Raw genomic sequence first — 21,848 nt, 5'->3', positions numbered from 1 at the left:
GCCTTCCAATGCAGGGGGTGAGGGTTCGATCCCTGCTCAGGGAGCTAAGATCCCACATGCCTGGCAGCCAAAAAACCAAAACATAAAACAGAAGCAATATTGTAACAAATTCAATAAAGACTTAAAAAAAAAAAAAAGATATCACCACCTCAAAGGCCCCCTGTCCCAGAAGCTCTCTACCCAATTACCTCAATATTTTTACAGAGCATTATCCCTAACAGAAAAGATATTGTTGAAATGTTAATTCCTTTACTGTGGATCTCCCCCACACAACAGACAAACCCCTGCCCTCTTGGAGCTCAAGTTCTGGTGAGCCAGATGGTCAGGAAGGGCCTCTTTGAAGTGGTGACATCTGAGTTGTGACTTGAAGGATGAGAAGGGACTGGTTGTGGGAGAAACTGAGGAAAGGTCTCTCCTGACAGAGGGAATAGCAAGTGCAAAGGCCCGGGGGCTGATGAACCCCTAGAGCCTGCCTTGGAGAAGGCCTGTCTGCTCACTGGGTGGTGAGCTCCCAGGCCACGCACAGCAGAGAGCACTTGAGTCGTCAGGAAGCCTGATGGTGTGGACAGGGGCTGGGCTACACCTGGTCACACAAAGGCTCATTCACGGCCAGATGGGAAGGACACGGGGCAGCCCAAGTGGTTGGCTCCCTCTTGTCAGCTCCCAGGAAGCTCTGGCTGGAAACAGTTGAAAGTCTGGAGCTTCCCAGGAGATTCAAGTTTCCCTGGGTCGGGGAGAGAAACACGAGCAGTCTGGTCACTTGGACACACGGGGCAGCTGTGTAAAGGCTTTGAGGTCCCACGGCCCCATTCTAAGTCCAGCCCCCCACCCCTCGCCAGCTGAGCGACCTTGGCCACATTATCCCACTCTCTGGGCTTCAGTTCCCTCACCTCTAAAGTGGGGTGAAAAACAGGACAGTGTGAGGCCACGTGGGAACCAGGTGTTATGCGGTAGGAGCTTGATAGCAGGTGGCCGGCCGCGGCGGTTGGCTATGGTGGTACTAAGTATGAAGTACTAAGTATGGCATGGGTTTCTGGTTCAGAGAGCCCAGGTTTGACCCAGATCTCCTGCTTTCCAGCCTGAGGCAGGTGTGATCTCCCTGCTCCTTGCCTCGGTTCAGGGATAATGAGAGTCGTACACAGGACGATGGCTATAAAGACCCCAGCATGGGGGCCTGTGGTTATAGATGTGGGGTCCAGGGCTTCAGAGGGCAGCCTCAGGAGGGCAGGTGGGAAGTGTAAGGGCATGTTCCCTACAGGCTGACAACAGGAAGGGTTTCTTGAAAGGCCCAGCTAAATGGCTGATATGGCAGAAGAAAGATGCATCTGGGTCAGCCTGCTGGGTTCAAGTCCCCTGTACTAGCTGTGTGTCCTCGGGCAAGTTACGAAACCTCTCTGTGCCTTGGTGCCTTCTTCTGTGAAACAGGGGTAAGATCATCCCCACTAGGCCATGGGGTAGGTGTAAGGTCCTGATGGGAGAAGGTTCATATAAAGAATGGCTGACAGGCTGAGGGTCCGATTTGAAGACCCATAACTGAGTAGGCACCAAGGCTCCAAGGAGCTGGGAGGGGAACGGGGATGTGAGCAGGGCCTGGAAGGGCCGTGGGGCAGAGAAGGCGACACCCGCGTGTTGCGTGAACACATTGGCGAGCTCGGCCGCGGATCAGGGTGAGAAGGCATATCTCAGGCTGGGAAGCAGCAAGAGGAGAGAACCTGAGGCTGGAAAACTACACAGTGGCCATGGGTGCTTCAGGTCCTACTAGAAAAGCTGGCTGCACCCAAAGAAAGGAGAGCGGACATGTGGAGATAAGGGGTGTGGACTCGGCCTGGGGCACTAGGGAGCCATGGAAGGTTTGGGAATTGAGGGCCCAACTGCTCTTTGCATGAGACTTGACATAGTTAGGCTCCTCCGCTTCAGAGCTTCATCCCCTGCACCCAGCTTGGAGCCTGCCACACAGTGGGTGCCCAGGGAAATGGTTTTGAATGAATAAATGAAGTAATGAGTGCATGGGAAACCAGCCACTTAACAGCTGGCCCTTATTTTGCTTTTCCCCGCCCACATACCACTACATACCTCGAGGGACTTAGATATGGTTCTAGAAAAGATTACAGTAGCTAACACATGTCGGGCATCTACTATTGGGTTTTAGGAAGAGCCAAGAACTAAACAGGTCTAGTCCCTGCGTTTGTGGAGCTCACATTTCAGTGACACACCAGAAACAGGTAAACAAATAAATGTGAGTCTGACGTGATGTGCACTGGAGTGGATGAAACAGGAGTGAGACAGAGTGATGAGGTGAGGGTCGGGCCGGCCTCTCTGAAGAGGTGGCTCTGAGGGGAGAGTTGAAGGAACAGCCATGGGAGTAGCTGAGGGAAGGGCGTGCCAGGCCGGGGGACCAGCAAGTGCAAATGTCCTGAGGTAGGAATGAGCTCAGTGAGAGGGAGGCACTGCGAGGAGGCCCTAATGGCTGAGGAGGGAAAATGAAGGGACAGGAGGGCCTGCAGGGCCTGTGGGGCGAGGAGACAGGACTTCCCTCCGTATGCAGCGGGCACCCTGGAGGGCTGTGAGCAGGGAACTGGCTTGGTCTCATTCGCCTTTTATATCCTCCTAGTCAAAGGGCTTCACCATTATCATCATCCCCATTTTACAGATGAGGAGACCGAGGCTCCAGAGTTTGCATGATTTACCTTAGGTCACATGGCCAATAAGAGGCAGAGCCAGGGCTCAACCCCCGCCCCCTCCTTCCCACTCCCCACCCCGTCTGTCTCTGGGGCCTGCAGGGCTGGAGGCAGATTGAGAGACACCTGCTGGACCCAACACAGGTCTCCTGAGTCACCAGGTTGGGCCCAGAGCTAATTTCTAGCAGCCAAGAGCTGCCCCGGGGAGGTGTCCCTCGCAGGGTCACTTCTTGGTGTCCTGCCCCAGTGGCTGTGAAGTGCATCCATGCCCTTTTGATTCCCTGGCAGTTCCGGCTACACTACCTCAGCCGTCAGCGTGCGTGTTGCCCTGTGTGGAGTCCTGGCCCATTGCTGACACTGGGCCCAGGCCTGAGGGCAGAGGGCAGGACAGATAAATGCAAGCAGTGGGACGCCCCTGTGGGCCCCACTAGCCCAGACTCCTGTGGGTGAACAGAGGCCAAGGCTACCTCATCAGAAGCTCAGGGGCCCAGGTCCCACACAGATAACGTGACCCAAGAAGAGGGAGACTCCCGTGGCTGAGCGTGGCTTCTATAAGAGAAAGAGGGAAGGAAGAGAGAAGGGGGGGGAGTGAGCGAAGAAAGGAAGGAGAGAAGGAGGGAAGGGATGGAAGGAGGAAGGAAGGATTCTAGCGCTATCATCTCATTTAGTCCTCATAACAACCAATGATGATGGTGACACCCATTTTACTAATGAGAAAATTAAAACCCAAAGAGGACAAGTTTTTGCTCAAATTCCCAGAGCCAGGAACGGGGAGAGCCAGGATCAAATCCAGGCCCTTCTCATTCCAGGGCCCCTTTGACTGGGCCTGGTAGCCCCTCAGACTCTTAAGCGTTCCTTTTCTTTCCCCACAAGGTACAGCACTCTGGACGGAGCCTCCAGGGGCCAGCTAGGCCTGGCTGTGGACCTTGGAGCAGGGCAGCGTTGGTCAGTGCAGCAAGGTGGGCCTGGGGGAGCCTGGTGGCCTCCCTGGGGTTTTGTGGACCACCATGCTGGAGGCCACTCTGTCCCTGGGACCCAACCCACCCAGGAGGAGCCCATCTCAACATAGGAGTCACCTGGGGCCTGTGTGGCCCATTTTGGGGTGGGAGGCCCAGAAGTTCCCTGTAACTTGCCCTGGGTCACACAGGGGGAGAGCAGACACAGCCAGGGAATAGGGGGTGCAGTGCCCTTTCCTCCTGCCCACTCAGGATATTCTTCCAACAATTGCCTCTTTTGTGCAGCCTCAGTTTTCCCCACTCCCAGGACCTCATGTTAAAATACATAAAATGCCTGCCCTTGACCCCATCACCTTACCACAGGCGCCCCTCCCTCCACTCCCCCCCATACCTGGTGAGAGTCCACACTCCCTGGCCCCTCCTCAGTGTCCCCCCACCGGGCTTCCACCTTCTGTGCCACCAAATGGCTCCCAATGTCACAATCCTTGCTGTCAAGTCCAATCGTGGCATCATTTCTCAGCAGTATCATTTCTCAGCAATGTCCTCTCCGAGCCCTGTCTTTGGACCCCCCCCCCCCGGTGGCGCTCCTCCCCCTCCCTTGGTGACCTCACCCATTCTGCTGCCTGAAATAAACATGCGTGATGAATCTCACATTCCTATCAGCATCCTGATCTCTCCCGGGCTCTGGACTGGAATATCGAATTGCCAACTTGAAACATCCTAAGAAGACATCTTGCATCTCTCCAAACACTTATCCCTCCCCCATCCCCACCCCAAACCTCCAGTCTTTGCTCCTGGTGACACCACCCAGTGGCTCAGGCTCCAAAGGCATCACTATTTTTTTTCCCCTCCTTCTTGGACCTCCCTCCCACCCCACCCCCCCAGGCATCACTCTTGATTCCTCTGTGCCCCTCGCCGCTACCTCGTGTCCTGAATCGTCCACTTCCACTGCCACCACCCCGCTCCAAGCCACCACCATCCTCACCTACAACCTCCTTGCTTGTTTCTCTGCTGCCACGTTGCTCCCTACAGCAGCCAGAAGGAACTTTATTTTTTTAATTTTTTTGGCCACGTCGCACGGCTTGTGGGATCTTAGTTCCCCGAACTGGGCCCTCGGCAGTGAAAGCGCCGGGTCCTAACCACTGGACAGCCAGGGAGCTCCCAAGAGGGAACTTTTGGAAACGTAACTCCAAACGTGTCACTCGCCTGCTGAAACCTTCCAGTGGCTCCTGGCTGCCCTTCCGCACTCACCAAAGTTCTCACCACGGCCTGCAAGGCCCCGTCTTTGCCTCCCCCTCTCCCCTTCAGGTGCTCCGTCACCCTTCTACTTCTTCCGACAAGCCAAGTTCTCTCCTGCCTCAGGACGTTTTCACGTCCTCTTTCCCATTCCCCTGTTCTTGTCATAACTGCCCTTCTTTTAAACCCCAGCTGAATTGTCACCTTCCCAGGGGTCTCTTCCCCGACCATCCAACTGAAGGAGCCCCACCCTGTGTCCTGGTCATTCTCGACCTCATCTCCCTGTTTATTTCCTTCACAGTTCTAAACACATCTGGAACTCTATCTTTTATTTGTTTACTTGTTTATTGTCCATCCACCCTTCCTCCCCAGAAAGTTGGTTCCACGAAGGCAAGGATGTATTGTATCTGTCTTGTTCGCGGCTATAGACGGAAGCCAGGTACCCAGCACGGTGTGTAGCACAGAGTAGATGCTCAGTAAACATCTGTTGGATGGATGGATGAACTCATATGCAACCAGAAAAATGAACCTAAACTACACATTTAATCTTGCCACTCTCCCACTCAAGAACCTTCCTTGGCTCCCCACTGTCTATAGAGTAGACAGCAAACTCTTCTTTGTGACATTCAAAGCTTTCTGAACTGGTCCCACATTGGGCACTCACTGCACCCCCAGAAGATAAATCATTCACACTGGCATGTTAGGAAGTGGATCGGTCAGCCGTCCATCTCCCCACGCTGGGCCAAGAGCCATCTGGGAGTGGGGTCTTGGCGGTCTTCATCTCGGTCTATTGGCATTTAGCCCTTGGTCAGCAGCATCAGAGACGTTTGATGAATAAATACAAGAATTAGTGAATGAGTGAGAGAAAGTGGCCTCACTGTGACTTGGGGAGCCAGCAAGGGAGAAGGCTCAGACGCAGGAAGCGTCAGACTCAGAGAGCGGCACTTTCCAAATTTACAATATGGGAGTAGTTTCACTGTTTCAGGTCACCGCTCCTGGTCAGGGTTTCAAAAGTACGCAAAGGTGGGGCTTTGTGATAACAGGGAAATTTTGAAAACTACCAGCAATCAGCCCGGCAGTGTCTCTCAGGAAGGGATGATTTGTTTTTCTTTTTCTTTTTTTCTCCCCTAAATTATTTATTTTTGGTTGTTTTGGGTCTTCATTGCTGTGAGTGGGCTTTCTCTAGTTGTGGTCAGCGGGGGCTACTCTGTTGTAGTGCGGTGGCTTCTCTTGTTGCGGAGCACGGGCTCTAGGCGCGCAGGCTTCAGTAGTCGTGGCACGCGGGCTCAGTAGTTGTGGCTCACGGGCTTAGTTGGTCCACAGCATGTGGGATCTTCCTGGACCAGGGCTCGAACCTGCGTCCCCTGCGTTGGCAGGCGGATTCTTAACCACTGCGCCACCAGGGAAGTCCCAGGAAGGGATGATTTGAATGATAATTATCGGATCCTCCAATTCTAAGAGCTGTGCAGCATCAGATTAGTAAAAACACACTCTCATGTGATTTTGACCAAAACCACGAAGACCCAGAGCCCTGGCAGTGAAAGTTGTTGGGACTTACGGTCTTGCTGGCGTTCTTCTGGTCTTTGCACACCTCTCAGATCCTTTCAAATCTCTTGATTTGCAGGTGGGATGGGAGCAGAGCTGTGGTGGAGGAGAAGCAGCTATGCGAAGCCACTGTGGCTTAGCAAACATGTCTTATGTTGCGTGTTTATCTGGAGTGGATTTGGAGGCATCGAAATTATGGGGAAGAGACAAAGGCACGTCCCACAGCCCTGATGCCAGCCCTTGACACTACCACTGACCACGATAACACCCCAGGCCTGACGTGACAGATGCCAACGCTCTCTCCTAACCTGGCCCCGGGACCCCACGCTACAGTGGGGGTGAGCTGTTCCTTTAACGATCATGATGGCTGAGTAACGATTCATATTTACCATCACCTGCAAATCAGCTTCGAGGGAAACCTGTTAAGGGTACTTTATGCCACTTGTGAAACGAATTCTGCTCCCCATCCTGGCAGAAAACTTCCTTGGGAAGTTATGAGCTGTGCAGCTCAAGAGAGCACAGCTCTGCCTCCTTCTCTCCCTCCCACCACCTTGCCCTGCCCCCCTCAGCTGCCCACTACTACTGCATGTGACACTGACAGGCGCTGTGTGATTGATCTCCGGGACAATGTGGGTGGCTTGGTGAAGTCGTCAAATGGGAAAGAGGTCCCTGCTTTGTGGAGAGGCGGGGGGGAAGGAATAGGGGAGAGGGAGATGTAAATCTTCTGCTCTTAATTCTAGAAAGAAGAGGGACTGGGAAAGATGCTCTATAGCTAGATTCCACTTCTACAACTAGCTCCATAGCTAGAACTCCACAGCCTGGGGGGGGTCATTTCACATCTCGGGGGCTCCATTTCCTTAGCAGTGGTTCATATTTTTGTAAGAAGGACAAATTGAAAAGCCAAGAAGCCTGGGTAGCTGGGTAGGCATCTCTCTCTCTCTCTCTCTCTCTCTCTCATTCAACAAGTATTTTAAGACCGTCTACTGTCACACCCTACCCTGGATGGCGAGGAGACCTGAGATTCTTGCCCTCCAGAAGTTTACAGTGTAGAGGGGGAAGAAAGATAATAAACCAGTGAACACATAAATGAACAAGCAGATTCATCTAGTGACGTGGTATAAAGAAAAATAACACAGAACTGGGACAGTCGGCTGCTCCAAACTGGGTGTTTCGGGAAGACACCTGACATTGATGGAGTGCTCCCAGCAGAGGGAGGAACAAGAGAAAATACCCCAAAGCTCATGTCCCCGGCGTCACCTTTAAATGCACTCCAATTCTTGACTTACTACCCTACCTAAGATATGCCAGATACACCTACAAAATTTAATCTTTTAAACTGAATTAATTAGGCATGAGGCTGGCAAAATGTCTCCTGTAAAGGGCTAGGTAGTAAATTAGACTCTGGGGGCCATACGTAGTCCCTGTCACAACTCAACCACTCGATTTTCACGTTGTAACTTGAAGCAGCCGTAGACAATATGCAAACCGACGGGCGTGACTGTGTGCCAATAAAACTTTATTTACCAGAGGCTGGCTGGCCAGAGTTTGCCAACCTTTGTCAATTTTTAGGCTAAAGGGTCTTCCCTGGTGGTCCGGTGGTTAAGACTCTGTGCTTCCAACACAAGGGGTGCAGGTTCAATCTCTGGTCAGGGAACTGAGATCCCACACACTGGGCGGCGGGGCCAAAAAAAGAAAAAAAAATTGAGGCTAAAAATTAACAGAAATATGAACGGTGAAGGAAGATCACAGAACAAAAAAGAAGTCCAGGAAAAATAAAGCTAACAATGTGTACTAGCCAGTTTATCACCATGTAACACGTAATAACAATCCCGCAGAAGGAAATCAAACCACCCAACAAGAATAGACAGACATGCTAAGCTCTGTCAACACAAAGGAAAAGGAAGTGACAGCAGAGAGTGACAGATTACACAGAAACACGGAAAAGCAAGCCAGTGAAGAAAGGATGCACCGCAGGAAGGAAGTGCCGATTACAACATTAAACTGTCTGCTCCTTGATCCTGGCCCACGGCTGGAGAGAGCTAACCAGAGGTTTAGAGCAATGGGGGACATGGTGCTTTTGTCTGTCATTCTGTCTTTATGTCTGTCTTTTTACGTCTGACAAACATTTATGTTTGTCATCTGAACAGATGATCAAAAACAGAACAGAGGCAAAAGTGGTTTTTTTAAATTTACAAATCGATTCAACAAATATTTAACAAGGACCTATTATGTTAGGGGCTACCAAGACTTAAAGTGAGGAAAATGGCAGTTCCTATTGGATGGGGTTATTGAGAAGCAGAATTTTATAATAATTATTTTTTAAATTGTAATTGTAAAATATACACACTGTACAAATTACCATCGTAACCATTGTCACATGCACAGTTCAGTAGTTAAGTATATCCACACTGTTGTGCCACCATCTCCAAAACTTTTCATCTTGCAAAAATGAAATTCTATTATCACTGAACAGCAAAATTTCATTTCCCCCTCCCCTCGGTCCCTGGCAACCACCATTCTAGCTCTTGTCTCTATGATTTTGTCTACTCTAGGAAGCTCATATAAATGGAATCGTAGAGTATTTGTCTTTTTGTGAGTGGCTTATTTTACTTAGCGCAATAGCCTCAAGGTTCATCCATTTTATAGCATGTGTCAGAATTTCTTTTTGAGGCTGAATAATATTCCATTATATGTACCCCCTTTTATTAATCCATTCCTCTGTTGATGGACACTTGGGTTGCTTCCACCTTTTGGCTACTGTGAACAACACTGCTATGAACATGGGAGTACAGCTATCTCTCTGAGGCTTTCAATTCTTGTGGATATATACGCAGAAGTGGAATTGCTGGATCATGTGGTAATTCTATTTTAAATTTTTCAAAGAAAGACTGTTTTCCATACCATTTGCACCATTTCACATTCCCACCAACAGTGCACAAGGGATGCAATTTCTCCACATGCTTGTCAACACTTATTGGAGGCAAAACAGTTTAGAACTGAAACCTTAGCTGTACCCTGTCACTCCCCAACATGATATATTGATAGATACTATGAAGTGGGTTTTGTTTGTGTTTGTCTTTCTTCCCAACTGGATTGGAGAATATGGACTCTGTTTTTCTCACTGCTCAATACCCAGCACCCAGTCCAGGACCTGTATACTGCAGGACCTAAGGTATCATGTAGGTGCTCAAAAATTTCCTGAATGAACGAAAGAATGAACCGTCTCAATTTGACATGGAAAAAAATCAGATGAGATAAGATGAATGTACAAAGAGCCAGACACACCCACCTCTGAATCCCACTCAGGAGCTTGGGGCCTTAAGTGAAGTCACATTTCTCCGGTCCTGTTTTCTCTTTTGCAAAAGGGAGGTGACAATACTTTCCATATGATGTCACTGTGAAGGGTAAGTGCAAAGACATGTGAGTTACTTAGCACGATGCTTGACGCATAATAGGTGGTGAGCCAGTGGAGCCTCCTTCATCATGGCAGCTTCACCATGAAGCGCCGTATATAAATCTAAGGTATTCTTACTGTTAGTAAAGCCTAATTCTTTATTTAATTTTTAATTAAGAAAAAAATTGTTTTGGGCCACACTACACGGCATGTGGGATCTTAGTTCCCCAACCAGGGATCGAACCCGCACCCCCTGCAGTGGAAGCACAGAGCCCTAACCAACTGGACAGCCAGGGAAGTCCCTAGTAAATCGTAATTCTTAAGACCAACTCACCCACAGGAGAAGTAACTTGGAGCCAAGATTTCTAGCTGGTGACAAGATCACGGACATTTCTGTCAAAAGAAAAATTGTAATGGAATGAAATACAAAATAATGCAACAAAATAGAAAGATGCCATCAGATTTGTTTGCCAATCATTTAGGGATTTTTCTTTTTTCATAGTATTTTGGTTGTGAGTCCACTGACTAATAAAAACATAGTTGCAGGATCATGAGTTGGTCAGAGCTAGAGGGAATGGTTCATGTTTTCTCTGAGCAAAAGGATTTGGTAATTCTGGAGATCAGACTTAATACTGTAAAGATACCAATACTTCCCAAATCATGTCAATCATAATCGTATATCGATTTTTTAATAGAACTTGACAGGGCTTCCCTGGTGGCGCAGCGGTTGAGAGTCCGCCTGCCGATGCAGGGGACACGGGTTCGTGCCCTGGTCCGGGAAGATCCCACATGCCGCGAAGCGGCTGGGCCCGTGAGTCATGGCCGCTGAGCCTGCGCGTCCGGAGCCTGTGCTCCGCAACGGGAGAGGCCACAGCAGTTGAGAGGCCCGCGTACCGCAAAAAAAAAAAAAAAAAATAGAACTTGACAAAATGAATCTAAATCTCACTGTATTAAGAAAATACATAAAAATAGCCAAGAAATTTTTAATAATAAACAATCATGAGGTTATATGGATATGTTCACTCTCACAATTCAAAGAGCTATTCTCTTATGATTTATAGACTTTTCTGTATGTATACTCCACTTCTAGGAAAGCTTACATTTAAAAATTCGAGGAGAATATGGAAGATGAGAGATACTAGTCTTTTGAAAATATACTATAGGGATAAATATAAACTATGTAAAGCAGAATGAGACAAGGAACTTGGTGGAATGCAAGAATCTTGCTAAAGGGGACCTCTCTGGTGGTGCAGTGGTTAAGACTCCGAGCTCCCAATGCAGGGGGCCCGGGTTCGATTCCTGGTCAGGGAATTAGACCCCACATGCATGCCACAGCTAAGAGTTTGCATGCCACAACTAAGGAGCCAGTGAGCTGCAACTAAGAAGCCCATAAGCTGCAACTAAGAAGCCTGCCTGCTGCAACTAAGAGCCGGCATAACCAAATTAATTAACTAAAAAAAAAAAAAAAAAAAGAATCTTGTTAAAGAATTTAATGTATGAGACATGGTATTTCAAAAAAATGAGGAAATTACATATTATAATAAATAATATTGGGCCAATTAGCAGTCCATTCAGAAAAAAATAAAAATTTGGACCCTCCCCCCCTACCTCATCTCAAACACAAAATCAATTCTAGGGTATTAAAGATATAAAGGGCATTGTCATTCATAGATGGTAGAAGGGTTAATTCAGACTTCCTTTTTTGTAGCACAAATTGATGTATTCCATCAACATTTAAAATGTGCAAATTCTTTGCCCCAGTAATTTCACTTTTTGGACTCTCTCAAGTTGACATGCTTACATATATGCACCCGAATTTATGGGCAGCTATGTTCACTGTGGTGCATATCACGTGATAGTGGAAAACTGGAAACAGCCTCTGTGTCCATCAGGAGTAGAATAGGTAAATAAATTACATCCATCTATTCTACATGCGCCATTCACAGGAATAATATAGGTTTGCTCATTCATTCATTCAACAAACATTCATTGAGCACCTACTATGTGCCAGGGCTGGTTCTTGGCACTGGGGATAGAGCAAGGAATAAAACAGTCTCTACCTTCATGGGGATTACATTTGAGTGGGGCCGACAGTCAGTGAACAAAGAACGAATAACCATATAGTAGGATTCAGAGTAAGAAATCTTGTGAAGCGAAAGAAAGGTGAATGAGGGCTGACGCACGGTAGACTGGGTGCCCATGGAATGCTTCCCAGAGAGAGTGACATTTGAACTCTGAGACAGCTCTTCATTCACAGAGAAGAGGTCACCAAGAAATAGTAATATACAAAGCCAAAGGTAATACAATTTAAGTTTCTTTAAGAGTATACATGTCTTTATCTCCCTATACATGCACGTAGGCATATAGGTACATACAGACACCAACTAAACTGCTAACATTAAAGGGAGAATTAAAACATTTTTTTCAGCAAGCATGTGCTCACGTATTACTTTTATAATAAAAATATTTGTGAATTGTGTTTGTAAACAAAAGCTAATGAGAGCACACATGCAGAAAAAGAAGCTGCATCACAAGTAGCCTAGGGGTTAAGAGCATTTACCTTGGGGTAAAAATGACCTGGTGTTGAAATCCTGGCTGGCTCCATTGGCTAGTTTTGTGACCTCAGGCAAGCGGTGGCTTTGGTGGCTCCCATTCCCCAGCTCTAGCGCAATGGTTCCCAATTGGGGATTTTGCTCTCCCTGTGGTCATATGGTAATGCCTGGTGACATTTTTGGTTGTTACAACTGGGAGGAGGGAATGCTATACTACCAGCATCTGAAAGGTAGAGGCCAAGGGTGCAGCTAAATAGCCTACATTGCAGAGGATGCCAACCCTCCCCTCTCCATCTCCTACAAAGAATTAGCCACCCCCAAGTGTCAAGAGGCGAGATTGAGAAACCCCGCTTTAGAGAAAGGGGCAGAGTCTACCTTGCAGGGCTGAGGATTAAGAATGCACAACGCGCTTAATTAGCACAGCGCCTGAGCCAGAAGCAGCACTCAATAAATGGGAACTACTATCTTTATCACTGGACTTCCCCCAAATAAAAAAAAAATTTGAGTGGGGAGGAAGTGGTAGAACCAGAAATCAATTCGGCCAAATTCCGATTCTCGTGACTTACTAGAAAGGATCCTGGATCTTTTAACAGCAACATGGGTCTTCACGGGCTGTTTGCCAATTAGACATGGCATAGGAAGGGCTCCTAATTCCTCCTGGTTTTTGCTTAGATCTCACCCCCTGCTACTAGTTCAGGAGCACTCCTGATGGATTATTCCTTGTCTCCCATATATTCAGCTTTCTCTGGTGGGCATCTCCCTGGGGATCAAAAACACACTGAAGTTTCTCTTGTTGGAAAGCCAAAATCAAAACCCGCCCTGAGCCTCACACACTTCCTCCAGGTACCAGCCTTCTTTTTTTCATCCCTTTATAGGAAATTCAAGAAACGCCTGCACTCGCTGCTACTCCACCTCCTCCTTTCTTGGTCTTCCCCTTGCACCTCCACTGCAGCAAAATGGCTCTAGCCTCGACCAATGTCCTCCCCGCTGCTAATCCTAATTTTCATGCCTCATCTTGCATCACTTCTTTGCTGCATTCAGTGCTATTGACCACTCCCTTGAACATCTCTCCTCCCTTGACCTTCCTGTTCTATCCACTCCTGTCTTCCTCCTATCTCTCTTCCTGTCTGCCCCACTCACTAATCCTCTTCTTCCCAACTGTTATTAATGGAGATCTTAGAGTCTTGGGTCAAGGCCACCGTCTGTTCTCCCTCTATGCGTCCTGTTCTACTCCGTCCCTAAACAATCTCATCCACGCCTAGAGTTTCAGTCATCTCCTACCCCAGAGACTCACAAATCCATCTGTGGTCCTGACTATTCCTTTGAGTCCCCGAGCCAGCATACGCAGGTCAGCCTGTTTGCTGCTTCGGCTTGGTTGTCTCAGAACCCCCTGAACTCAGCCCACTCATGACCGATCTCATGATCTTCCCCATGAGCCTGGTCCAATTCCATCCAGTGCCCTCATCTCATGAAAATGGCCTTGCCATCCATACAAGTGGCAAAGCCAGCTTTGTGGTTTCCTCCATCCCAACAGCAATCCACGTCCAGGTCTTGTATTACGTCAGCACCCCTCCATCTCCTCTCCTCCGTCCTGCACACCACGCCCCACCATAACTGCATTCACCTACCTGGTCCTCCTACTCCTTTGTTTCTCTACAATCCGCCTTTCTCCCTGCAGCCAGAGGCCTCTGTTCAAATTTCTCTCAACTCACATCACACACAGCCCTACGTACTGGAAGCGCTTGAATCCACTGCTCTAAACATAAAACCTGAAAGCTTTACTTGGCTCACAGGGCCCTGCGTTGCATGGTCCAGCCCCGTCTACCTCCGCAGCCTAACACTGCCCGCTGCGCCCCTTTGCCCTTTCTGCTCCCGCCTTACCGGCTTTCTGTTCTTGCAGCTCCCGGGGTACCCTGTTCATCTCTCCTCAGCTCACCCACCGCCCCTCAGGGACACCTTCCCTACCGTGCACTCACGGTCCGTAGTTACCTCCTTTATAGCACTTACCGTGGTTGTAGTTAAATCATACCCTCCATCTGGGAGTGCAGGAGGAGAAAAGGATAGTAAGCTTTATGAAGCCACTGACCCTTTATTATTTTGCTAATCATTATATCCCTAGCACCTGGGCACAGAACTTTCCACGCAATAAATATTAGCGAGTGGTAAACGTTCAACAAAAAGCGGCTACGATTATACTCCACGCAGTATCAGGCAGACGGCAAACTCTGGACTGGCCCCAGAGGACCTTCTGGAGGCAAACTCCATCAACCCTCACCCCACCCCTTGCCCAGGTGTCTTATTGGACTTGATGGGCATCGCCTGGGCCAGTTCTTGAACGAAAACCCAAGTGTGGGCGGACGCCTGGTAGCACAGTGGGGTTCAATGCTTTGGCTACATGAGCAGCGTTTTTCACTCAAGTGGTCTGACTGCAGGGCTCGGGCTGACAGTACTTCTCTCAGGACTACCTGGAAGTCAGCCCGGCAAAGCGGAAGCCAAGGCTCTAAGAAGTCAAAGTGTCCCAGACAAAGACAGACAACCACCAAGGTTTGGTTCTTGAATATGTATTTTTTACTGAAAAAATCATTCATAAATTAACATACAAAAATGTACAAACACATGAGTAAATAATGTAATGACAAAGGACTATTTTTTGTGAAAAGTGTTTTTTAAAACATCTTTAGATTTCAGTGCAAAAATGTACCCCTGGCACCTCTTAAAACATAAGAGCAAGCTCAGAAAACTTGCAGTGATGGAAGTGAGTGAGCTACGTTCAATGTAATGGTCATCGGTGAGTGGATACAATCAGTACATGTGCTGTTGCTTAGCTCTTAATGTCTGTGGTAGAGAGGCTCTCACGAGAGGCCCTGTAATGTCAGAATGAATAGTTTTGCTGATAACCCCCCCCCAAAACAAAACAGCATGAAAGGAAAACTTCTTCCTATACGCAGCAATCAAAAGACAAGACTGATTTAAGGGGTCATTCATTGGTAGCCTTCAAGAATTTCAGCTGTCAAAATATATGCAAGGTCACATTTGGTTCTTATTGTTCTTTTTTTCTTAACATGAGAATTTCACACTATTAACAGCAACACAGGCCTGGCTGTGTTTTTAACTTTTACCTTTCCCCACACGATACTCAGCTTGGTGGATAAATGACTTACAGTGCACAACAAGAGATTTCACACGAATAAAACAAACTCATACATGACTGCAAGATGATTTAAATGACCCTACTTCGAGCAGTGGAAAGACTTTTCCTTTTGTCCTCAAATCAGCATTTTCTTTTTCAAATCAGGTGTTAGCCTTTTGCCAACATTTTCTTCTTGATGGTAAATGTGTTAATGAAAGGCTTCAAACAAGATCATTTTACAATGCTGCCGAGTGTACACGAGCCATTCTTGACCAAGAATCAGTCTGTCCTGGCAAATTCTTCCAAATGACATCATAATTTTGTCACACTGAAAGCAGCTCACAGCCCTCAGAGAGAGAAGAGGCCAGGCCGGCCTAGAGGCCTGGGGGTGCTCAAAGGAAGGGGGGAAAGAAATCTTTATTGCTATATGCACCATACATCAAAGGAAAGCCGAAAGAGCTTCTGTGTGTCATGTTCCTCGTGAAGGTCTTTTAAAGCAAGAAATGCTCAAAAAAAAAAACCACAAAAAAACCTCTTTTAAAACATTATGATACAACTTACCAGCGTGTTCAAGGGCAGGAGTCTGCTCTCTCATATGAGCCGGTAAGAGTTTTGCAATGCAGTTTATTCTCTAAATAGCATTCTCCTCTTCGAAAGAACAAAAACACAACAAAGAAACGAGGCCTGGCCAGTCACTCCCACAGCTTGTGGGGATCATACGTCCATGGAACCAACACATGCAATGGAAGAAACCCCAACCCATGTGTATATACACAAATATAGCCTCTACACACATCCATGTAAACCATGAAAATTAAGGAAGTTGAAGGCAAACAAGGCAATTAAAAAAAACATGAAGTACTCTTCAGAAAGTACTCCTAATAATGATATATAAATATGTTTTATGGAAAAGGAAGGGGAAAACCTGGCATTTTTCAGCATTCTGCAGAAGCCAAAGGGGCCTATGAGATGAGGGATTTGGCTCAGGCGAAAACAGAAAGGCACAAATTCAAATGTGATTGAGAATCTGACTTCAAAAAGCACGTGGGGGCGTGAATGGAGCACTCGGGCTCCTGCGGCCCGGCCGTCCGGCAGCTCTGTTAGTCTAATCCCAAAGCTTGGATTTGGTCTAACCTGGATCCCAGCTGACCCATAGCACACGAGTGTCACCTGCTTCCTGGCTGAATTCTTCATAATTCAGTTGCTCATTATTCTATGTCCTAGTTAATAGTGTTAACAACAAATCTTTCCAGAAACCAAAATGGTTGAAATATTCAAAGGAATCGTTGAGGCTGGATGGTAATTTAGGCACGGACTTCAGAAACTGTGGCCAAGTTCCATAAGAGCAAGCGAAAGAAAGAGAGAGAGAGAGAGAGAGAAAGAGAGAAAGAGAGAGAGACGGAAGTAGGAAAAACCAACACCCACACTCTCTCTTTATGATGATGAAAGGACAAGACAGGAAGTCCAGAGACCCAGGGGTGTGTGCACAGTGGGCCCACCTGACGGGTTTGCTTCAAGCGGGAGAGCAGTGGTCTAACACAGCAGCTTCTTGTTCAGCACAAGACTGGGATGAGAGTGGACGTGCCCAGCAGGGAAGAGAATCCAGAGCCAAAGTCGGGAGCAAGACTTTTGGAAAAGGGGACGGGAGGGGGACACAAGAAGTTAGCTACTGGTGATAAAGATTGGACTGTTTTGCTCTTTTGTGACATGCCTTATAACCACTCCCTTCCAGAGTGACAGCAATTTGGGAGATGATGTTATTCCATTTTAGCTGAGTTCCTGCATCTGCCAAACAAATACGGGATCTAATGTATAAACCCTCGGTTCGAATTGGAGCCAGCTAGAAAATTAAATTTAAAAAAGGCATTTTACATGGCTTATTTACAATTATACTTCTTCAAGAAGTGATTGTTATATGTCTATTTATCTTCCCCAATCCCTCCCCCTGCCTCCCTCAATCCCCACCCAAAGCAGGTAATTTTTTTTTTTTAATGGAACCAAAGAGAACACCAGAGATGTAGAAGAATGGTTGTGTGGAGTTTCCTTTGCCCTTCCTAAAACACAGCTGCCCTGTGGTGGGTCTGCCTCTTTGCTCTGAAGGCCAAGAAGCTCCCAAGGCCATCCGTGGCGGGATGGTGGCGGATCACAGTTCCGGTTCTGGAGATTGTGGAGGAGACGGGACGTCAGGGCGAAGATAGGGGAGAAGAGCAGCAGGACAGACGGCTGTCTTGTGAAAAGAGAAAGTCAGTTCCCGGCTGACTCCCTCAAGCCCAGTGGGTCCAAACGGTGAAGGCGTTATGTGCGTGTGCTCTGTTCACATTTTTTCCTTGAACCCTGTGATCCCTCATGGATCCACACTGGATTTCTGCTTTTTTCCTCTGCAGAGCCCCGAGACATGTCGTCAGGCTGCTTTCTTGGGGGCGGTGGGTGAAGCAAACATATATTCTCCCCTCGTCTCAGTACTCGGTCACCTGAGCCAGCTCGGGTGTCAAATTGACAGTAATGTTTTTATACAAGGCGTCATATGTGATGTTTGCAAAGTAGTTCAAGTTGTTGAGGCCGTCCAGCCCTTGCCGTTCTTTGGACTTCCTCAGCAACGCATACCTGTTAAGCAGAGAACAGAGGGGTGGCTCTGAGCGAGGGTCCAAGCTCCTCACGACACGGACGGGGCAGGGCAGACCACAGGAGGCGGCACAACCCAAAGCGATGTTCCTGCCCCACATGGTGGGTGACTGGCCGTTCAGCTCCTCCAGGCGACACGTCATCATTAGAATTAGAAACACGTCCTATTTCATGCGAGGTGTTTTACTTACAGCACTGTTTCATTTAATGTGCCTGCCCCTTCGCAGATGAGGAAACCAAGGCTCTCAATATTAACTGGCTTTCCCAAAACCAGAGTGGGGAAGGGGGAGGTAAGCTGTTAAACACATGGGATGAGAAAGTTCAGTCTGTATTCAGTGCCTGCTTACTCCCATGAAAACACAGTTCACGCAGCCAGATCTACTGTCCAGAGAATAGTGCTCCCCACTACTAACAAAAGACAGAAGTAGCCACTCCTGAGGACGCAGAGACGTACTCCGCCCGCATGCCCCGCTCAGTCCGCTCTGGAATTTCTTTATTGAACGTATAGAGGGTAATAAAGCAGCTGCAACCACACAAACAGAAGCTGAGGGACACCTTTCCAGAGCCAGAGCTTGCAGAGAGGGTGCCAAACTTTTTGTCATGTGACTGTGAGTTACACAGAAACCTTTACCTGAGTGGATTCTTCCCCAACTCCCTGAAGGCTACAGAGGAGACCACAAAGCTTAAGACACAGAATGAGTGATTTCCTTAAAAGATCTTACTGTCAAAAATTTTCACCAGTGGTATGATTTTGCCCCCAAACGCCTGCCTCACACTTCAATTAAAATATATATAGGAACTCTAAAACAGCTGTCCGAACAAGACCTTGGAGAGGGGTGGGGAGCAAGACGAGGGGCTGTAATGCTCGGGGACACCTGGAAATGCGAAGTATACAGCATATTTGTACAAGGAATAAATAAACTGCACCAACCTTCCAAGAAACTGGACTTCTCCTCGGTGGTGATGAGGAATGGACTTGTACTTCCCTGTGTCACCTTCTGGCCGACTCACAGAATAGCCTGCATTCTGTACTCTGTCCAAGACAAAGAGGGTGGGCTTTTGGGTAAAATGATCAAGTCCCATAGGTGGCCAAACCTATCCCGAGGCTGAAGAACCCCAAGTTGAACAACAGAACTCCTGCATCTAAATATTCATATTGCTTCCCCTCTGGATAAGTTCACGGTTTTAGAAAAGAAGTCTACAATACAAAAACGTTTTGAAGAAGGAACGAAATTTGAAATTCCAAAAGAAATTCAAAATTCTTGAGGTTTGACACAGGGTCTCAGTGACAGGTACAACCACACTCCCTCTGGGCCGGCTTGTTTGGGTCCTTATCAAAAACATGTTCTCCCCGGTGGGCACACCTGTCTTCCATGACCTACTACAGAGCAAGTCAGCAAAGTCAGAGTCACCGTGTGTTCCCCCTAGCGAGACCTTATGTCTCCGCCCACCTCCCCCATCACCAGGGAGATGAACTAATTTATATGATGTCCTCCGATATAGATGTAAAACTTCACAATTTATGAAAAGTCACCATAAGGGAAGAAGAATTTAGAGGAGGTGCTCAGGATATTTATTCTTAATATGATAAATATAAAATTTCCCAGGCTGGGTTTACTGGAAACTTGATAGGACTCCAAGAAATACTCAATACATGGGATAGACTTTGGATATCTATGCGATATTTATGATCATTTTCATATTTCAACATCCTCCTCGACTCCAAATTATACTCTCATTTTGATATATATTGTCAGCCCTCAGTCTCTGGGTGGGGGACTGGTTCCAGCACTGGGCCCCCAGATACTAAAATCTGTGAATGCTCGAGTCCCTTATGTAAAATGGCATAGTATTTGCATATAATCCACACACATCCTCCAGGATACCTTAAACCAAATCTAGCTTCCTTATAATACCTAATACAATGCTATGTAAATAGGTGCCAGCATGTGGCAAATCCAAGTTTTGCATTTTGGAACTTCCTGGAATTTTTTTTTATTATTATTTTCATTCCGTAGTTGGTTGAATCCTCAACTTCAGAACCCATGGGTACGGAGGGCCGACTGTATGAAGATGCGTTCTCACTCTCATTTGATAAATATATATGAAATGCCTACTGTGTGTTTGGAATTGTGCGGGGCACTGGGGAAAACCAGCTGTAGGTTCCTGCACCGAGGGGCTCCTTGCTGAGCTGAGGAAAGAGCAAGATGAGAGTTATGACAGATATCCTGGGGGAGCTCAACTGGATTCAAAAACCAGTCAAACTGGTTAAATGTCTGGAAAAGCTGTTCATCCTCACTAGGCTCCTAGGAAACCCAAGTTAAAAGGATGAGATGCCACTTCTACCTAACAGACTGAGAAAGAGCTGTCTGGAGCTGCTTTGCCTAACAGCAGCCACAAGCCACATGGAGCTACTACAGACCTGAAACACGGCACACATTTAAAAGGTTGTTTACATCCAATGTTGCTGGTGGTGTAAGAAAATTTGTACGCTAATGTGCTGTTGGTCAGAATATTTTTGCAATCTTTTCTGGAGGAAAATGTGACAGTAACTATCAAAATTTTAAAGTGCATTTACTTCTTGGGACTTCCCTGGTGGCGCAGTGGTTAAGAATCTGCCTGCCAATGCAGGGGACACGGGTTCGAGCCCTGGTCCGGGAAGCTCCCACATGCCGCAGAGCAACTAAGCCCGTGTGCCACAGCTACTGAGCCTGCGCTCTAGAGCCCACAAGCCACAAGTACTGAGCCCGCATGCCACAACTACCGTGTGCCTAGAGCCCGTGCTCCGCAACAAGAGAAGGAACCGCAGCGAGAAGTCCTCGCACTGCGTCAAATAGTTCCTGCTCGCGGCAACTAGAGAAAGCCCACGTGCAGCAACAAAGACCCGATGCAGCCAAAAATAAATTAATTAAAAAAATTTTTTAATTAAAAAAAAAAGTGCATTTACTTCTTGATTCTGCAGTTCTGCAACTAGGAATTTAATCTAAAGATATATTAGCACATGTGAACAAAACATGTTCAAAATTAAACAATGTTCATCAACAGGAGAGGATTAAAATAAATTGTTGTCTATCTACATAAAAAAAATACCATGCAGTTGTTAAAAACAATGAAGTGGCTCTCTAACATGGTTCGAAGGGGAGAAGGGATGTGTCTGGATTGTTTATGTATGAATAGGAAGAAGTCTATAGAAAGAAACAACTTGTTCAAATGGCTACTTCCCGGGAAGGAAACAGGGTAACAATGGGGATTAAGACTTATGCTCCCCCGGCTTAGACACGTTTGTATCATCCGAACTTTTACCAGCAAACATGATTTTGTATTAACAACCAACACACCCTTTCTTTTTTTACAGCTGAGATAGAAAGTGGATACAAGGTAGAAATTCTTTTGGTTATTTGTTCCTTATTAGGTTACTATTTACTTACTCTGTAAAAATACTACTTTACACTACTCACACACAGGATTGTTCATACAAACTTACATAATACAGGCCTCATCTGATGGCATGGATAAATCCGTGTACACATAACTAACACTGACCTCTGGTTTGGGGAGGCTTCAGTAAAATGTGCTATGAGTGTAAAGTACACACCAGATTTCTATGATTTAGTCAGAAAAAAAAACGAATGTTAAATATCTCATTAATAGTTTATATTGATTACATGTTGAAATGGTATTATTTTGGATATACTGTGATAAATATAATTGTTAAAATATTCTCATTAATATAAT

The 21,848-nt window shown here is 47.0% G+C and overlaps 1 protein-coding gene and 1 long non-coding RNA gene across 4 annotated transcripts in view; both read right to left on the bottom strand.

Annotated features, from left to right (window-relative positions):
• Positions 1 to 7,914: 7,914 nt before the first annotated feature.
• Positions 7,915 to 10,204, bottom strand: LOC136792593 (uncharacterized). Its single transcript, XR_010836603.1, has 3 exons — positions 10,144 to 10,204; positions 9,705 to 9,810; positions 7,915 to 8,084 (listed from the first exon to the last, which is right to left on the bottom strand). It is a non-coding gene; the product is annotated as an uncharacterized lncRNA (long non-coding RNA).
• Positions 10,205 to 14,906: 4,702 nt separating this feature from the next.
• B4GALT5 (beta-1,4-galactosyltransferase 5) overlaps positions 14,907 to 21,848 on the bottom strand; it is an 81,569-nt gene continuing 74,627 nt past the window's right edge. For all 3 annotated transcript variants that reach the window (XM_059036081.2, XM_067013630.1, XM_067013629.1), the window contains 2 exons: positions 19,045 to 19,146; positions 14,907 to 18,095 (listed from right to left, as the gene is read on the bottom strand). In XM_059036081.2, the coding sequence (XP_058892064.1) occupies positions 17,948 to 18,095; positions 19,045 to 19,146 (250 nt within the window). In that variant the 3' untranslated portion in view covers positions 14,907 to 17,947. The remainder of the gene's footprint in view (positions 18,096 to 19,044; positions 19,147 to 21,848) is intronic.

This window comes from Kogia breviceps, chromosome 14 (genome assembly GCF_026419965.1).
Source record: "Kogia breviceps isolate mKogBre1 chromosome 14, mKogBre1 haplotype 1, whole genome shotgun sequence".
NCBI classification, from domain to species: Eukaryota; Metazoa; Chordata; class Mammalia; order Artiodactyla; family Physeteridae; genus Kogia; species Kogia breviceps.
Note: the sequence above shows the minus strand (reverse complement) of the source record. Positions and strands in the feature narration are given on the sequence as shown.